The sequence below is a fragment of the Ovis aries genome, chromosome 26, assembly GCF_016772045.2.
Source record: "Ovis aries strain OAR_USU_Benz2616 breed Rambouillet chromosome 26, ARS-UI_Ramb_v3.0, whole genome shotgun sequence".
Taxonomy (NCBI): Eukaryota; Metazoa; Chordata; class Mammalia; order Artiodactyla; family Bovidae; genus Ovis; species Ovis aries.
Window position 1 is genome coordinate 33,274,032 of NC_056079.1, and position 19,746 is coordinate 33,293,777.

The following is a 19,746-nucleotide window of genomic DNA, read 5'->3' on the forward strand; positions in this document are numbered from 1 at the left end:
AATGAATAGTTGTGGCGTTTCAGAGCCTTTTCTATAGTAATGGGATTATCTCTGTCTGATTTGAAAAAATCCATTTGTGAATATTTTACTTTAGATTTTTACGTGTATATTTGTATAGAAGGATAGATTATAGTTTTGTTTTAGGCCTTTGTGTCATCTTTGTCCTTTTTGATTGTTAGTTCTATGTCAGTTAGTTAATTTCATCAAATATGCAGTATGGGAATTAACTATTCCTTAAAAGTATGAAAGAATTCACCAATGAAATCATCTACACCCAGGTCTTTTTTTCCCCTGGCTAGTTTACTAATGTGTTCAAGTTTTCTTTATTCATTACTTCTTTTTCTTTCAGATCTGTAGAAATTTCGCATGTGTAAATGTTTCTGTTCTGAATTATGACTGTGACATTCAGGAAAAGTGTCATGGACATGGGGTAGGTAATAGTCTCTTGGTTTGTTCACGAAAGTAGTGCTTGAATAATGAGAGTTCTCCGTGGGGATGCTCAGTGAGATTTCTTAAGGTTTTTAGTTATTGGGGAATTTAGATACCTGATAAATTCTTCATTCTTAAAAAGAATGTCTATGGATTTGCATGAATTTAGTCTTTTTTCTTGGTTTCTATCCTTGTGTTCATGATTTAGAACATCATTCACAATTAACGAAAGTGGTATTTTGATTGTTTTGAAGGTATGTAATAGCAATAAAAATTGTCACTGTGACAATGGCTGGGCTCCCCCCAACTGTGAGACTAAAGGATACGGAGGAAGCGTGGACAGTGGACCTACGTACAACGGCAAGTAGTATAGAGGAAAATGAGTGTGATCTCTGTGGTCCATGTCAGAAACTGGGCATCCTTGTACCTTCCCCTCACTTCCCACATCAGTTAATCTCTTTGTGTCTTTATATTTAAAGTGGGTTTCTCTTAGGCAGCATTTAGCTGGGTCTTGGCTTTTTTTTTTTAACTCGGCCAGTTTCTGCCTTTTAATTGAGTTGTTTTGGCCAATTATATTTTGTTTGATTATTGATATGCTTAGGTTTAAATCTAACATAATGATATTTTTCTATCACAGTCTCCCTTCATATGATATTGTGCCATTTCAGGATGCTTTCATTTCTCTCCTCTTGGCTTTTATACTGTATTATAATACTATATATGTTTTAAACCTATAATACATGTTATCACTTTTGCTTTAAACAGTTGATTATTTTTAAAAGAAATTTAGATACTAGAAAAGATCTTTATGTTTACCCACATAGTTACCATTTCTGGTGCTCTTCTTTTTTGTGTTAAGTCAGATTTCCATGTGGTATCATTCAGTTTCCACTTGAAGGACTTCTTTTCACATTTCTGCCAGTGAAAAATTGACTTTTAGCTTTCTTATATCTGCAAAGGTCTTCATTTTGCCTTCCTTCTTGAATAATAACTAGGTAAAGAATTCTAAGGTGACAGTTTATACCCCTTTTACTCCTTCAGAGATGTTCCTACATTGTCTTCTGACTTGCATTGTTTTTCCTGAGAAATCTGTCTTTTTTTTTTGTCTTCTGTTTGTAGTGTGTGTGTGTGTGTGTGTGTGTGTTTACCCTCTGGTTGCTAATAAGATTTTATCTCTAATTTTTAGTGTTTGATTATGATGTGCTTGGGGTTTCTTAAGCTTTCTGGATTTGTGCTTTTTTCTTTAAATTTGGGAAAAGTGTGGTCATTATTTCTTCAAATATTTTTTCTTTTTTTACTCCATCCCTCAGGGACTCCAGTTATATGTACATCTGGCTACTTGCAGTTCTTTCACTTCTCAGTGTTTTCAGTCAGTTCAGTCGCTCAGTGTCCGACTCTTTGCGACCCCATGAATCACAGCACACCAGGCCTCCCTGCTGCTGCTGCTGCTAAATCGCTTCAGTCGTGTCCAACTCTGTGTGACCCCATAGATGCCCACCAAGCTCCCCCGTCCCTGGGATTCTCCAGGCAAGAACACTGGAGTGGGTTGCCATTTCCTTCTCCAATGCGTGAAAATGAAAAGTGAAAGTGAAGTTGCTCAGTCGTGTCCGATTCTCAGCGACCTGTCCATCACCAACTCCCGGAGTTCACCCAAACTCATGTCCATCGAGTCGGTGATGCCATCCAGCCATCTCATCCTCTGTCGTTCCCTTCTCCTCCTACCCCCAATCCCTCCCAGCATCACAGTCTTTTCCAATGAGTCACCTCTTCACATGAGGTGGCCAAAGTACTGGAGTTTCAGCTTTAGCATCATTCCTTCCAAAAAAATCCCAGGGCTGATCTCCTTCAGAATGAACTGGTTGGATCTCCTTGCAGTCCGAGGGACTCTCAAGAGTCTTCTCCAACACCACAGTTCAAAATCATCAATTCTTCGGTGCTCAGCTTTCTTGACAGTCCATCTCTCACAACCATACATGACCACTGGAAAAACCATAGCCTTGACTAGATGGACCTTTGTTGGCACTTGATTAAAAAAAAAATTCTTTATTCTTTGTGTTTAATTTTGGATAGTTTCTATTTTCTTCAAGTTTACTCTTCTGTGATGTCTGATCTGCTATTAAATCCATCCAGTGTATTCTTTATCTTTGATGTTGAAGTTTTTATCTCTGTAAGTTCTATTTCTCCCTCCCCTTTCTTTTCCTTGCTCTCTTTCTTTCTTTCCCTTCCTTTTTTCTTTTCTCCCTCACCCTCCCTTTCTCCCTTTCTTCTTTTCTTCCTTTTTCGTCTCTACATAGCATGTTCAATCTTTACGCTAGCTTCTTGAACATGTAGAATACAGTTATAGTAATATGTAATGTCTTTGTCTACTAATTCTGTCACCTGTATCATTTATTAGTTTTTATGAATTAATCTCCTGATTTGGGTCATATTTTTTCTGCTTCTTTGTATATCTTGTATCTTTTTAACTGAATTCCAAAAACTGTGAATTTTGCCTGTTGGATATTAGGTATTTTTGGATTTCTGCTGATGAGCTTTGGATGTAAGCTTAAGTGGGCTTAATTTACCTGGATGTAGTACGGTTCTTTAGAACCTTTTTTAAAGCTCTGTTGGGGAGGACCTGAGCAGCATTTAGCCTCGGATTGATTTTACCCCATTACTGAGGCAAGCCCTTTTCTGTTTATTCTATTCAATGCCGTTAACTATGGAGTTTCCCACTAAAAGTGGTAGGAAAAGGCATGCTTTCTAGTTCTGTGTGAGTTGTGTGTGGGGTTTGTTTCCACTAATCCTTTCAGGTGATTCTATCTCTGGCTTCAGGTGATTTCCTTACATGCATACATTGATCAGTTCTCAACTGAGTATCTGAGGGGAACCCTCTGCAGATCTTTCAAGTTTTGTCTGTGCAGCTTTCTCCCTTCTGGTACTTTGCTTGTGAACTCTAGTTATCTTGACTTCTTCCTCAACCAGAGTCTATTCCTCACCTCAAGGAAACCACTGGAGTTCGCTTAGGTTCCCACACCCCTCATCACAATCTGTTAACTTTCCCTAGGCAGCAAACTGGGGCAATTGTAGAGCTCCCCTTGTAAAGCTCTAAGGGATCACTGCTCTTCATTGCCATATGTCCAATGTTGTGAAAACCATTGCTTTAAGTATTTTGCCTGGTTTTCTGGTTGCTATAGCTAGCAGGATAAATCTGGCTCCTGTTACCCCATTTTGGCTAGAAGTGGAAGTCAGAACTATACATTTTAATTCATTGATGGATTGTGTCATAACTTGACTTAGCTGTTATCTAATTATTTGACATTTAGGTTGTCTCTAAGTTCTTGATATGCACTGATGACATTGTAGTGTACATCTTAATACTTAAACATTTTTCCCAACTGAAGCATAAATTGCCGTAATGAGATTATTAGATTGAAGGGTATAATCCTTTTTATGGTTCTTGATAAAAATTCCAAATGAGCTTGTGTAATGCCACCGACAGTATGAAGGTGCCAATTTTAATATAACCTGGCCAGTGTTGCTTTAAATTTTGACCTTTTCTTATTAGGTATAAAATGATATATCAAATTGGCTTTAAGTTTTCATATTTTTATTTTTAATTGTGTCGAGTATTTTGTGTAGTTTCATATAACTTTTAAAACAAAGTTTTGGTACTTTTACAAATTTAAAATTAGGATTATTTCATAGTTTACCACTTATGTTCATATTTGCTATATTCTTTCACTGAAGAACATGAAGCAGATAAAATTAATGTTAACTAATGAATTTTTAAAATTATAAGACTTAAAGTCCATAAGCCACAAAAAATAAGATTGATAAATTTAGCTACCTTGGAATAATAAAATTATGCATGGAGAAAATCATTGTACCATAAGACATGACAAAATGGGAAAAATATTGCCAATTTATCATAGACAAAACTTTTCTCCCTAATAGATAAAGGACTTTTAGAAACTGAGAAGAAAAAGAAATACAGTATTTTCTTAAACATGAAAAGTTGCTCAAATCATGGTACAAAAAGAGAAATCCAAATTAAAATCATATAAGATATAAATTTTCACCTGCCAGTTTGGCAAAAATGCACTAGTTTGACTCTATGGGTGAGGTTGTGAGGAATTCTTTTACATTGCTGGCTAGCATGCTAACTTTTTAAGAAAATTTATTTTATTGAAATTAGTTGATTTACAATGTTGTGTTGATTTCTGCTATACAACAAAGTGATTCACTTATACATATATAAATATATGCATTCTTTTTATGTTCTTTTCCATTGTGATTTATCACAGGATATTGAATATAGTTTCCTGTGTTATAGAGTCAGTTCAGTTCAGTCGCTCAGTTGTGTCCGACTTGTTGTAACCCCATGTTCTGCAGCATGCCAGGCTTCCCTGTCCATCACCAGCTCCTGGAGCTTGCTCAAACTCATGGCTATTGAGTTGGTGATGCCACCCAACCATCTCATCCTCTGTCGTCCCCTTCTCCTCCTACCTCAGTCTTTCCCAGCATCAGGGTCTTTTCTAATTGTCAGCTCTTTGCATCAGGTGGCCAAAGTATTGGTGTTATAGAGAAGGACCTTGTTTATTCAGTGTATATATAATAGTTTGCATCTGCTAATCCTAAACTCCCAATCCATCCCTGCCCCTCCTCCTCTCCCTCTTGGCAACGAGGAGTGTGTTCTCTGTGTCTGTGAGTGAGTCTGTTTCTGTTTTGTAGATAAGTTCATTTCTGTTATATTTTAGTTTCCATATATAAGTGATACCATATGGTATTTGACTTTCTCTTTCTGACTTACTTCAGTTAGTATGATAATCTCTAGGTCCATCCAGGTTGCTGCAAATGGCATTATTTCATTCTGTTTTATAGCTAAGTTGTATTCCATGGTATTTAAGTACCACATCTTACTTATCCATTCATCTGTCAGTGAACATTTAGGTTGTTTCCATGTCTTGGCTATTGTGAATAAAGCTGTCAAAAATATAGGGGTGCATGTACCTTTTTGAATTATAGTTTTGTTTGGATATATGGCATGCTAACTTGTAACTACCACTGTGGTAGACAAGTTGATGATGCTTTAAAAAACAACAAGTACATTTACCCTCTGATACGTCAGTTCTGCTTTTGGGAAATTATTCTATAGGTACATCTATGTGATATGACATGTATACAAGGCTATTCATTGTAATATGTTTTTGTAATAGCAAAGACTGGAAAAATGAAAGTATTAGTGGGTACTCACTGACTGAATAAACTATAGGGCATCCTTGCAATGGAGTTTTGTATAGCTATACAGAAAAAGAGGTGGTGCTCTGTGTATGGTTTGGGAAGATATGTAGTATGGCTAAGTGAAAAAATAACATTTATGCCACGCTACCTTTTGTGTAAGAAAGGTTCACAATAAAACATATTTTGTTCTTGCTTAACTTTGCATGAAGAAACACTGTAAGATTATAGAAGAAATTAATAAAAGTGGTTACCTTTAGGATGGAGAAGGAGATGGCAACCCACTCCAGTACTCTTGCCTGGAGAATCCCATGGAGGGAGGAGCCTGATAGGCTACTAGTCCATGGGGTCGCAGAGAGTTGGACACGGCTGAGTGACTTCACTTTCACTTTACCTTTAGGAAGGCAGAAATGAAGTGGGTGAGCAGGAGGAGTCAATAAGACTTCTCAGTGTTTTTCAGTTGATATCAGTGTGACTTTTGAACAATGTGAAAATGAATGTAAAATATATCATCATTTAGTATGTTTTAGTTAATACAAGTTAACTTCTAATTTAATTATCAGTAATATAAACTCCTTCTCTCTAGAAAACAATGCTGCACTGAGGGACGGACTCCTGGTATTCTTCTTCCTAATTGTTCCTCTTATTGTATTGGCTGTTTTTGTCTTCATTAAGAGAAACCAGCTACGGAGAAGCTACTGCAGAAGGAAGAGATCACAGACAAATGAGTACTTAGATTATTTTTTAAAAATTCTTACTAAGTAATTTAATTATGTATGATGATAATCATATCATAGAAGATAGTTTAAAACTAGCATTCTAGTTTGTGTCTCTATTCTTTTGACATGATGAGCAGGAATTAAAGGGTAAGTGGTGACTCAGCCATCTCTTATAATGGTGAGGGAAAAGGGTTATGATGACACCAACCTGTATACTACTGAAAATGGCCCCTTAGGCTTCATTTTACTTGACTTTCATTTCTGATAGTGGGGTAAGTAGAATTTGGGGCTACAACTTCTGATTTGCATGCCATTAAAATTTTTTCTTCCTTGTCTATTTCCAGTATCAATTCTCCTAGAAGTATTCTTCAAGTCTGTTTTGAAAACAGATTTCATGTATCATCAGCTTTTAAGAAATAATCTTTGATGAAAGAAAGGGTTGTCGTAATTCAGACACCTGACATTTCTAGTCTACATGTTGGACTCTTGTGTTGCTCTCTCAGCAATCATTTCTAATACGTTGGCATTGGAATGTAGCATGTGTTAGCATGGACCTTGCAGTCAGACCTAAGTTCAAGTTCTAGCAAAGCTATCATTTGCTAGAATTATGAACAGAAATAATAAGTATCTGAGCCTTGGTTTACATCCTCTACAATGAGAATAATAATATTACCCATCTCTGGAGGGCTTCATGTGAGGATTAAATAAGGAAATATTAACAAATAAAATCCATAGCACAATGCAGTTACTTAATAGCTGGTTTTTATTATGGTAATGATTCCAAAATGTTCATATCTTGCCTGGAATGCTCACCTTTACTTCATTGCCTTATTTCTCACTTACCTCACTTAAAAACTGCATAATATTTTCCTAGAGAATCCTCATGTTAGCTTTATTTTTTTAATGTGTTCTAAAACAGATGTAGATTTCTTTTTGTTTTTAAAATATAGTTTATTGAGACATATGCCTGTACCCCCTTTTTTTTGACCACACTGAGTGGTTTGGCAGGATCTTGATTCTCTAAGCAGGGATTGAACCTGGGTCCCTGGCAATGAAAGCACCAAGTCCTAACCACTGGATTGCCAGGGAATTCCCTAGATTTACCTTTCTATCCTTTTTTCTCTTAACTTTCTTTCACGCTTCAGACTGACCAATACATGTAGATAATTCCCCAGTCTGCATCTCTGAAATTTTAGTTTCATAGCAATAGCTGTCTCCTGTACATAGCTTACTTGCTATCCTTTTGGCAATGTCTAACTCTTAGCTGACATCTTTCCAGCCAGCTTGTTTTGCTTCTTTTGGACTTCCTGATATTCAGAGTGACTACTTTAGACCTAAGAATATTAATTTAGTAGTCTCTGATTTCAGGAAGACTTGAGGAGTTTGAGAACACTGGCCTGATTGTCTAAATTATTTCTTAGTATTTCAGTTTATTTAATTGTAAAATGAGATTAAGAAAACTTTCTAGTACTCTAAGGATTAAAACTGGATGAGAACTATTAAAAATGCCATATGAATTTTAGCTGTCATCATGATCATATCCACTGCCACTACCAGTATCATTCTTCTGTATTTGGAAAAATACAAGTCTGTATATTAATGCTATGTCATATAGAAATGTCTTAATCTTCATTTAGCTCAAAAGTATTTGTATCTTTCAGATCAGGTGGCAAAAATCAAGCAAAAGATTCTAGACAGCCAGCGAGTGTTCCTGGACCTGCTTCTTCAGTGACTCCTCCCAGAAACGTTGTAAGTTTAAATGAAAAATTCTTTTCCTTTATTATACTATGGTACCACACGTTTAGGGCTTCCCTGGTAGCTCAGCTGGTAAAAAATCTGCCTGCAATGTGGGAGACCTGGGTTTAATCCCTGGGTTGGGAAGATCCCTTGAGGAGGGCATGGCAACCCACTCCAGTATTCTTGCCTGGAGACTCTCCATGGATAGAGGAGCCTGGCGGGCTACATTCCATGGGGTTGCAAAGAGTTGGACATGACTGAGCAACTGAGTGCAGCACATCACATTTTTAAAGCTTAAAAAATTATTACATAATATACCAGGTGGTGCAGTGGTAAAGAATCTGCCTGCCAGTGCAGGAGACACAGCAGAGTTGGGTTTGATCCCTGGGTCAGGAAGATCTCCTGGAGTAGGAGATGGCAACCCACTCAGTATTCTTGCCTGGAGAGCCTGGAGGGTTACAGTCCATGGGATTGCAAGGAGTTGGACACAACTGAGCGACTGAACATGCACACATAGGAATAAACATGGATATTTTCCAAAGAATTTAGGAGTGTGGTCTGCAGATGGCCTCTGGGTTAGTTAATGGAATAGCACTAGGGTCCCTGGCTTAGAGGAGATGGGAGGAAAACATTGTCTCAAGACACTGAGAATGTCTTGCCTTGAAACCAAGCCTAGAAAATGTCCTGGGTTTTATGCTGTCACTCTTTTTCCCTATGTCTGCTATCTTTCTGTTTTTAATACCTGGCTTCCCCAGGGCATCTAACTAAAAATCTGGTGCTGAGCTCCTGGAGTAATAGGTCTAGTTGTCTCAGCAAGGGGACCAGCAATCACTGTCCTTTGGAGTATATTAGGGAGTACTGGGATAGTAATACACTTTTTCTAATATGCATATATCCCTAAGAAATAACAAAATGTTGCTTTATCTGCTTTTATTTATTTATTTATTTTGTGTGTTAATGTCTTCTTTCTATTTTTATTATTATTTATTTATTTATTTTTACTTTACAGTATTGTATTGGTTTTGCCATACATCAACATGAATCTACCGCAGGTGTACACGTGTTCCCAATCCTTAACCCCCCTCCCACCTCCCTCCCCATACCATCTCTCTGGTTCATTGCAGCGCAGCAGCCCCAAGCATCCTATATCCTGCATCGAACCTGGACTGGCGATTCGTTTCTTATGTTATACATGTTTCAGTGCCATTCTCCCAAATCATCCCACCCTCTCCCTCTCCCACAGAGTCCAAAAGACTGTTCCATACATCTGTGTCTCTTTTGCTGTCTCACATACTGGTTATCATTACTATCTTTCTAAATTCCGTATATATGCGTTAGTATACTGTATACACAATGGAGTATTACTCAGCCATTAAAAAGGATACATTTGAATCAGTTCTAATGAGGTAGATTGCCGGGGTCCAGCCCCGGTGGATCCAGGGAATTCGAAGCGGGGATGGCGTTGGCGAGGAAAACTTATTTATTTATTAGTATAAGATTAGATTAGGAAGAAGTAGTAGGAAAATTAAGTGGAGAAAGAGGCTGAATAACTTGGTTTACATGGGAAGCCAATAAAGTTCCACACAAGGAGCTTGCACCATCTACGTTAGGCCACTGGTGTCCTCTTGAATATTGGGGGGTGCCCCGCCTTGGGCTCCCCCTTGCGTGGATCTTAAAAGCCGGGGCAAGTAAGTAGACATGGTGAGCCTTCACACCCCAGATGGGAATTCAGCCTGAAATTAGAGTAAAGAGGAGACATGGGGGAAACCAGTCCAGAGACTGGCCCTGTCCTCTATTGTTCAGAAGGCCTTTTATACTTTTGATAAAACATGGAGATCAATGTGTAACACAAAGTTATGCAGCGTTAGCAGTCCAGACTCTTATCAAAACCAGGCTTTTCTCTCTGCGTACCTAATTGTATACACAAGTCTTAGGTAATTTACATCATCTTCCTGCCAAAAGGGCCAATTAACATTTTTTGCCTTTTTTCTGATAAGAGTTTGTCAACCAGAAGACTTATTTGTGTTGATCTTCCCAAAGTCTGGTACCCCTCTCAGAAAGCACTAAATAAAGTTACATTCTTACATAGCAAGGACACAAGAGGAGTGCAGTGATATATAACAAAGAGAAAAGTAATTAACTCAAAAGTCTAGTGTTGCTAACATCAAAACTATTATATATCTTTTCCATATCCAGTTTACATTGATTAACATCCTCCCAGGTGCCTAAAAGATAAATAATATGGAGGCCTGGCAGCAATCATTGAGTCAACAGTGAAAATCCTCTACCAATATGATTTTTAACTCTTTAGAAAAGGCGCTGATGCTTTAAGCTTTGTGCCTCTTGCAGTTGGGGGGCTGTAAGCAATTCATAAGCTGTAAGAGGTCCGGGGAACCTGTTAGGCAAGCTAGAGAGCTATCAGAGGGGGTTTGAGCTGAAACATCCCTTTCAAATGCAGAAGACTAAAGCCCTGATTTGACTTTTTCCAGAGAATATCAGAAGAGTGGAAAAGCAGGCAGATTCTTATTTTTTCGGGGGGTGGATGCTCAGGAAATTCCAGGGGGAAAACCTGAGGTCTGATTAGCCTTGCCATCAGAGCTCTGCTGCATGACCTTGTCACGGGTGCAATTCCTCACGCTGGCTCCCGGCATCAGATGAAACTGGAGCTGATTATACAGAGTGAAGTAAGCCAGAAAGAAAAACGCCAATACAGTATACTAATGCTTGATCTGCTTTTAAACGTTGTATAATGTTTTGTTTGCTGTCTTACACATGTATCTGCATCATGCTTTTTCCCCATAACATTGCTTTGTGGTTTATCTCTATCAATAGATGTAGCTCTAATGCATTCATTTTCACTGTTGGTATTATATTACATAAATTCCACACAGTTTAAAAATCCATTTTTCTTTTACCAGTTTCCAATTGTTCATTATTACAAATAAAGCTGAGATGAACATTCTGTATGTTACTCATGCATGTGTGTGAGTTCTAGGGTGGTACTACTACAGTGGTTACTATCTACATGTGGCTATTTAAATTTTATGTTATATTAAATAAAGTTAAGAATTCTATTCCCCACTGACATTTTAGATGCTCAATAGATCACCTGTGACTACTATTGTAGGGGCACCATAGGCATAGAATGTTTCCATCATTACAGAAAATTCTATTAGAGAACTCTGATATAGGAATATACCAAAGTTAAATTGCTGGGTTGAAAAATATTTGAATGTTTACTTGAAAATGTCAAATTGTTTTCCAAAAGGATTATGCCATTGGGTGATTGCATTGTCAGTGGTGTATGAGCATTCCTGTCAAAGTAAATTTTGGCAGCATTTGGTACTGTCAAACTTTTAAAGTCTTTCCAATTACAAGGAGGTTAAATGATTAGATATGCTTCTAAAATGGAAGGATATGTATGAAATCTCTCTGTTCTTCTCCCTTTCCTTTTATAAAAAAGAAACAAATTGTTAAGCCCTTTTCCCTTAACCATAAGTCTCGGGGATTTTTCCATATTTCTACATATATAGGATGATCACACAGTCCCTATATACAAGTTAGAAATTATGTAATATATAATTTTTTGTCTTTGACATTTTTTTTTCATTTTCAATTGTGGTAAAATATACATGCTTATAAAAGTTGCCGTTTTGACCATTTTTAAATATACAATTCAGTGGCATTAATTACATTCACAGTGTTGTGTAATCATCACTGCTATTTCTAAAACTTTTTCTTTACCGCAGACAGAAACTCTGAACCCGTGAAGCAGTAATTTCCCATCCCTGATGACTCCAGTGTTCTACTTTTTAATAACTGAGATAAAATAGACACATCACAGGCTTTCTTTGTAGCTCAGCTGATAAAGAATCTGCCTGCAATGTGGGAGACCTGGGTTTGATCCTTGGGATGGGAAGATCCCCTGGAGAAGGGAAAGGCTGCTGCTGCTGCTGCTGCTGCTGCTGCTGCTGCTGCTGCTGCTGCTGCTGCTGCTGCTGCTGCTGCTGCTGCTAAGTCGCTTCAGTTGTGTCCAACTCTGTGCATCCCCTACCCACTCTAGTATTCTGGCCTGGAGAATTCCATGGACTGTATAGTCCAGGGGGTTGCAAAGGGCTGAACACAACTGAGTGCCTTTCACTTTTACTTTCAGACATATCAAATTATATAAGTTTCAGGTGTACAACGTGGTTCAATATTTGTATACAGTATGAAATGAGCACCACAGTAAGTCTCATTAACATCCATTGTTGTACATAGTTACACATTTTTTTTCCTTGTGATGAGAACTTTTAAGATTTACACGCTTAGCAGTTTTCAAATATGCCATGAAGTATTATTACCAAAGGCACCATGCTGTACCTTACATCCCTATGATTTATTTTACAACTGGAAATTATTATCTTTTAACCACCTTCATCTGTTTTTATCCATTTCCCTCTCTGCCCTCTGTGAGTCTCCAATCTGTTCTCTGTATCTAACCATTTGGTGTTTTTTTGTTTATTTTTAGATTCCACATATAAGTGAGATCATACGATATTTGTCCTCTTTCTGACTCATTTCACTTAGCCTGAATGCCTGTAGTCCATCCATGTTGTCACAAATGGCAAGATATCATTTTGTTTGTTGGTTGAATAATGTTCGTATATATGTACCTGTGTTTGCCACAGATGGACCCTTCAGTTCAGTTCAGTTCAGTTGCTCAGTCGTGTCTGACTCTTTGTGACCCCATGAATCGCACGCAGCGCGCCAGGCCTCCCTGTCCATCACCAACTCCCGGAGTTCACTCTGACTCACATCGATTGAGTCCGTGATGCCATCCAGCCATCTCATCCTCTGTTGTCCCCTTCTCCTCCTGCCCCCAATCCCTCCCAGCATCACAGTCTTTTCCAATGAGTCAACTCTTCTCATGAGGTGGCCAAAGTACTGGAGCTTCAGCTTTAGCATCATTCCTTCCAAAGAAATCCCAGGGCTGATCTCCTTCAGAACGGACTGGTTGGATCTCCTTGCAGTCCAAGGGACTCTCAAGAGTCTTCTCCAACACCACAGTTCAAAAGCATCAATTCTTCGGCACTCAGCCTCCTTCACAGTCCAACTCTCACATCCATACATGACCACTGGAAAAACCATGACTAGATGGACCTTAGTCTGCAAAGTAATGTCTCTGCTTTTGAATATGCTATCTAGGTTGATCATAGCTTTTCTTCCAAGGAGTAAGTGTCTTTAAAGTTCATGGCTGCAGTCACCATCTGCAGTGATTTTGGAGCCGCCCAAAATAAAGTCTGACACTGTTTCTACTGTTTCCCCATCTATTTCCCATGAAATGATGGGACCGGATGTCATGATCTTCATTTTCTGAATGTTGAGCTTTAAGCCAACTTTTTCACTCTCCACTTTCACTTTCATCAAGAGGCTTTTTAGCTCCTCTTCACTTTCTGCCATAAGGGTGGTGTCATCTGCATATCTGAGGTTATTGATATTTCTCCCGGCAATCTTGATTCCAGCTTGTGTTTCTTCCAGTCCAGAGTTTCTCATGATGTACTCTGCATAGAAGTTAAATAAGCAGGGTGACAATATACAGCCTTGACATGCTCCTTTTCCTATTTGGAACCAGTCTGCTGTTCCATGTCCGGTTCTAACTGTTGCTTCCTGACCTGCATACAGATTTCTCAAGAGGCAGGTTCAGGTGGTCTGATATACCCATCTCTTTCAGAATCTTCCACAGTTTATTGTGATCCACACAGTCAAAGGCTTTGGCTTAGTCAATAAAGCAGAAATAGATGTTTTTCTGGAACTCTCTTGCTTTTCCATGATTCAGCGGATGTTGGCAATTTGATCTCTGGTTCCTCTGCCTTTTCTAAATCCAGCTTGAACATCAGGAAGTTCACGGTTCACGTATTGCTGAAGCCGAGCTTGGAGAATTTTGAGCGTTACTTTACTAGCATGTGAGATGAATGCAATTGTGCGATAGTTTGAGCATTCTTTGGCATTGCTTTTCTTTGGAGTTGGAAGGCAAACTGACCTTTTCCAGTCCTGTGGCCACTGCTGAGTTTTCCAAATTTGCTGACCTATTGAGTGCAGCACTTTCACAGCATCATCTTTCAGAATTTGAAACAGCTCAACTGGAATTCCATCACCTCCACTAGCTTTGTTCGTAGCGATGCTTTCCAAGGCCCACTTGACTTCAGATTCCAGAATATCTGGCTCTAGGTGAGTGACCAGACCATCGTGATTATCTGGGTCGTGAAGATCTTTTTTGTACAGTTCTTCTGTGTATTCTTGCCACCTCTTCTTAATATCTTCTGCTTCTGTTAGGTCCAGGCCACTTCTGTCCTTTATCGAGCCCATCTTTGCATGAAATGTTCCCTTGGTATCTCTAATTTTCTTGAAGAGATCTCTAGTCTTTCCCATTCTGTTCTTTTCCTCTATTTCTTTGCATTGATCACTGAAGAAGGCTTTCTTACCTCTTCTTGCTATTCTTTGGAACTCTGCATTCAGATGCTTATATCTTTCCTTTTCTCCTTTGCTTTTCACTTCTCTTCTTTTCATAGCTCTTTGTAAGGCCTCCCCAGACAGCCATTTTGCTTTTTTGCATTTCTTTTCCATGGGGATGGTGTTGATCCCTGTCTCCTGTACAGTGTCACAAACCTCATTCCATAGTTCATCAGGCACTCTATCTATCAGATCTAGGCCCTTAAATCTATTTCTCACTTCCACTATATAATAAGGGATTTGATTTAGGTCATACCTGAATGGTCTAGCAGTTTTCCCTACTTTCTTCAATTTGAGTCTGAATTTGGTAATAAGGAGTTCATGATCTAAGCCACAGACAGCTCCTGGTCTTGTTTTTGTTGACTGTATAGAGCTTCTCCATCTTTGGCTGCAAAGAATATAATCAATCTGATTTCAGTGTTAACCATCTGGTGATGTCCCTGTGTAGAGTCTTCTCTTGTGTTGTTGGAAGAGGGTGTTTGCTATGACCAGTGCATTTTCTTGGCAAAACTGTATTAGTCTTTGTCCTGCTTCATTCCGCATTCCAAGGCCAGATTTGCCTGTTACTCCAGGTGTTTCTTGACTTCTTACTTTTGCATTCCAGTCCCCTATAATGAAAAGGACATCTTTTTTGAGTGTTAGTTCTAAAAGGTCTTGTAGGTCTTCATAAAACTGTTCAACTTCAGTTTCTTCAGCGTTACTGGTTGGGACATAGACTTGGATAACTGTGATACTGAATGGTTTGCCTTGGAGACGAACAGAGATCATTCTGTCATTTTTGAGATTGCATCCAAGTACTGCATTTCGGACTCTTTTGTTGGCCATGATGGCTACTCCATTTCTTCTGAGGGATTCCTGCCCACAGTAGTAGATATAATGGTCATCTGAGGTAAATTCACCTATTCCAGTCCATTTTAGTTTGCTGATTCCTAGAATGTCGACATTCACTCTTGCTATATCTTGTTTGACCACTTCCAATTTGCCTTGATCATGGACCTGACATTCCAGGTTCCTATGCAGTATTGCTCTTTACAGCATCAGACCTTGGTTCTATCACCTGTCACATCCACAGCTGGGTATTGTTTTTGCTTTGGCTTCATCCCTTCATTCTTTCTGGAGTTATTTCTCCAATGATCTCCGGTAGCATATTGGATGGACCCTTAGACTCTTCCATATATTGGCTATCATAATCCATGCTGCAATGAACATGGGGTGCAGATAATTATAGAAGTTAGTGTTCCATTTTCTTTGGATAAATACTCAGAATTACTGGATCATATGGTAGTCATGTTTTTAATATTTTGAGGAACCTCCATACTGTTTTCTGTGGTAGCTGGACCAATTTACATTCATATGAACAGTGCACAAAAGTTCCCTGTTTTCCACATCAAAATCAAGGGTATTTGAAAATTGATGGTATTTACAGTACTAGTTAGGTACTATGTATATGTTTGGCAATACATTTTTAAAAGGTTTTATTTAAAATGTATTGACCTAGGAAATATTAATATGTTACCTTTTAACTAATGGAGTTGATGAAGGCCAAGATAATACTTTGTTATTATTGAATTTAAAAACTATAGTTTAAAAGGATTAAATATTCCACACTCAGTAGCAAAGATATGTTGAATAAGCAAAATATTTTAAATGTTAAGATTATAAGTCATCTATTCATTGATTTTTAAATAGATTATTTTTATGTGGAAAATAACCTATATAGAAAATATATTGATGAGTGCATTGTCGTAATAACTTTTTTTTTTCTTTTTAGCCTATACAAACAAACAGATTTCCAGTACCAACTTATGGAGCCAGGCAGCCTCAGCAGTACCCATCAAGGTCTGAAGTGAATTCACTTAGATTACTTGATCAGGATACAACCAAGGGTTAATGTCACAGTAGTTGCCTTGTATTTTAATTTAATTTAGGACACGGTATTTATTGCCAACAGTATAGATAGAGCACAGTTTGCAGAAAAGTTTTTAAGAGATTTTATTTAAGTTTTGTCATATTAATGAAGTGTCAGAATGAAATTTTAAAGAGGCCCCAACAAGACACTGAACAGCTGCTGTAGCCTCTGGTATCCATAAGATTCTGAAGCAAGGATCTTTATAATCACCAGCAATGGCAAATCACATAAGTTTGGCCAGACCTCCCATTAGGAACAGCTAGAAAAGCTAGACAATATAAGAAAATATGAAGACATCAGAAAGCTACTAAAGAAATGAAGGATTATTTTTTAAGGTCCAGGAGAGGAAGGTATTCCAGAGATGACCTCAGCTTTGGGGACCATTTTTCTGTCCTAGATTGTGTCTACCTATTCTGCATGGGCGAGGATAGAAAGCTGAGGAGAGTTTTCAACAAACTAGGGCTGAGGGGACAAAACCTGGAGCCCTGCCAGGGAGATGGTACCCTAGCAAATATCCCAGGCTTTGTGTTGGGACCCAGGGGCAAGGGTGAATCAGACCCTCGATTTATTTCCTACAGGTTTGGTTGTTTTCTTTCACTGTTTGCCACCAATTTAAAATAGCTTAATTGGTAAAAAATCCTGCAGTGCAGGAGACGCTGGTTTGATTCCTGGGTCACGAAGATCCTCTGGAGAAGGGATGGGCCACCCATTCCAGTATTCTTGGGCTTCCCTGGTGGCTCAGCTGGTAAAGAATCTGCCTGCAATGCAGGAGACCTGGGTTCGATCCCTGGGTTGGGAAGATCCCCTGGAGAAGGGAAAGGCTACCCACTCCAGGATTCTGGCCTGGAGAATTCTGTGGACTCTATAGTCCATGGGTTGCAAAGAGTCAGATATGACTGAGCAATGTTCACTTTCACTATCTCAATTTAAAAAGCTAGACATACAAGAAAAGAAAATGTGACTAAAACCAAGAAAATGCACTCAGAGGGTATCCAGTTAGTAGAGTTTATTAGGTACAGACTTTAAATAACTATGATGATTGTATCACAGAATTAATAGTCAAGATTGAGAATTTCACACAGAACTAGATGTGCTGAACTTAAAAACCTAAAAAAAGAATCAAATGGAAATTCTAGAACTGAAAAGCACAAGAAAAATGAGGGACTCAATGTATGGGCTTAGCATCAACAAGAAAGGAGAAGATTTTATTATAATATTTTGCATTGCATAAAATACTTCACACCCCTCCCCACCCCCCCAAAAGTCCTTCAAATTATGATTGAATTGCACACTGAGTAGTGTCCTCCAGTATAATCTTTATTATGCAATAAGAATGCACCGAAATCCAAGTGAACATCAGGAGAAGAATATATAAATTGTGAAACAGCTGCTCACCAGGCAAAATTCAGTGATGGTTTTAAGAATGGTGTCATGAATGTAGCTTTATTTCATTCAGTTGAGACATATGATTAATTGTCTTTTTTACCTCTTCACAGGCCACCTCCACCACAGCCCAAAGAATCATTTCAGGGAAATTTAGTTCCAGCTCGTCCTGCTCCTCCGCCTCCACCTCCTTTATATAGTTCCCTCACTTGATTATTTTTTTAGCCTTTCATTTTGCAGACATCTTCAGGGAACTGAGCTAATACTTTTTTTTTTTTTTTCCTGATATTTTCTTGAAAAGCCTTTCTTCCTGCTGCAGTTATGAATGAAAACAAAATACCACAAAACAGACTTTATTAATACAGAAGAACAGAACTTGAGTAGTGGGAAATGAGAAATAGAAGAAATGCAGTAAAGCCAGGGAATTTAGAATAACATTTTCATTTCCATTACTGAATACATTTTATTCAGTCATCTGTGAGGTTAATGCACCTGACATGAATTATGTTATTTTGAACATGTTATTATAATGATTCTCAAATTAACTGTATTGTTTCAAGTTTTGTCATTATGTGCTTAAATGTAACTCTGAATTTTGACCTTAGTTGTTATTAGTGTAGTTTCTGGTTGAACATGTAATAATCTAATACCTGTGAAAAGTAATTAGCTGCCAATTAATATGTAATATTTTTAATCTTACACAGACTAATAATCATCATACATTAGAATTTTGTTTATCTCATTCACTTCATGAATAAAGGAATACTCTGTATTCAGAAGAATGCACAAAATACACAAGATATCATAATACTATCTAAAAAGTGCAAAAACACACTATAAGTGTGTATGTGTATACATACACACAGTTGTTATCTTCCATTTTTATGAACATTCTATGGATAAATGCTTCTATGGATTCTGGACAATGGATTCCATGGATCTATCTATGGATAATGAATATTAGCCAAGTTAATTTAAAAATAGAATTTCTATTATGAATCATGTTAAAACATAGCATCCTTTTACAATAGCATCATTTTAAATAAATTATAAACTTTAAGGTACGAAGTATTTAATAGAACTAATCAGATATGCTGTTGATTCATAGCTGTAATAAAAAGCAGGAGCAATTATAATATCTTCAATCAATTGAGCTATCATAAAACCACTTGAGAATCTCATGAGCACTTTAAGTCCAAAATCTGAAACTTCAAAGATTGCTATTAATATACTTTTGAATGTTTACATTTACTAAGGTGTGCTTGATTATGTCTCTGTTGATTCTAATATTTTTCAAGAAATTAGGCTGGAGAAATAAAGAAAAAGTTTTTTTAGATAAGTGCAAGAAAATTAGTGGTATCTGTGAGTTATTGTCTCAGCTGTGATAAAAAGTGAATTTTTACTATGGAAGAAATGGTATGAATGATGAAAATTTAAGCACCTAAAATTTTTTCACAACCTTTCATAATAAAGTTTATTAATAAGTTTATTAACTGAATTTCTTTAGTTTTTTAAAAATTTTTGGTTTGTGTATATATATATATATATATATATACATACAAACATAAGATTACAATAAATACTTGAAATTCTGATTTGTGTTGTCCATTAACTTCTTAAATACTCAGCTATTTATTACCTTATTAATTAAAACACAGTTTTAGAAAAAACTACTAGTCAAATGTTTACAGATACTGTCTCACTAATTTTCAAGACTTCTGGCAAATTGTGAACAAAGGCTTATTGTTTGAAAAAGCCTTGAAAAACAGATTGGTTTTGAAGAAGACACATATCTTAGTCCTCTGAAGATGGTACATTATTTTAACAATCAGCTATGTAATAAAAATTGTAAACAAC

General features: G+C 37.5%; 1 protein-coding gene across 2 annotated transcripts in view; it reads left to right on the forward strand.

The window, feature by feature from the left end:
• ADAM9 (ADAM metallopeptidase domain 9) overlaps window positions 1–19,378 on the forward strand; it is a 96,742-nt gene extending 77,364 nt beyond the window's left edge. Inside the window, exons 17-22 of one of the 2 annotated variants that reach the window (XM_004021791.5) lie at window positions 350–430; window positions 684–789; window positions 6,236–6,377; window positions 8,030–8,117; window positions 16,369–16,436; window positions 18,003–19,378. In XM_004021791.5, coding sequence (XP_004021840.1) covers window positions 350–430; window positions 684–789; window positions 6,236–6,377; window positions 8,030–8,117; window positions 16,369–16,436; window positions 18,003–18,102 — 585 coding nt within the window. In that variant the 3' untranslated portion in view covers window positions 18,103–19,378. Of the gene's footprint in view, window positions 1–349; window positions 431–683; window positions 790–6,235; window positions 6,378–8,029; window positions 8,118–16,368; window positions 16,437–18,002 lie in introns of those variants that run through there. The other variant, XR_003587124.2, reaches the window with a different exon arrangement.
• The last annotated feature ends 368 nt before the right edge of the window (window positions 19,379–19,746 follow it).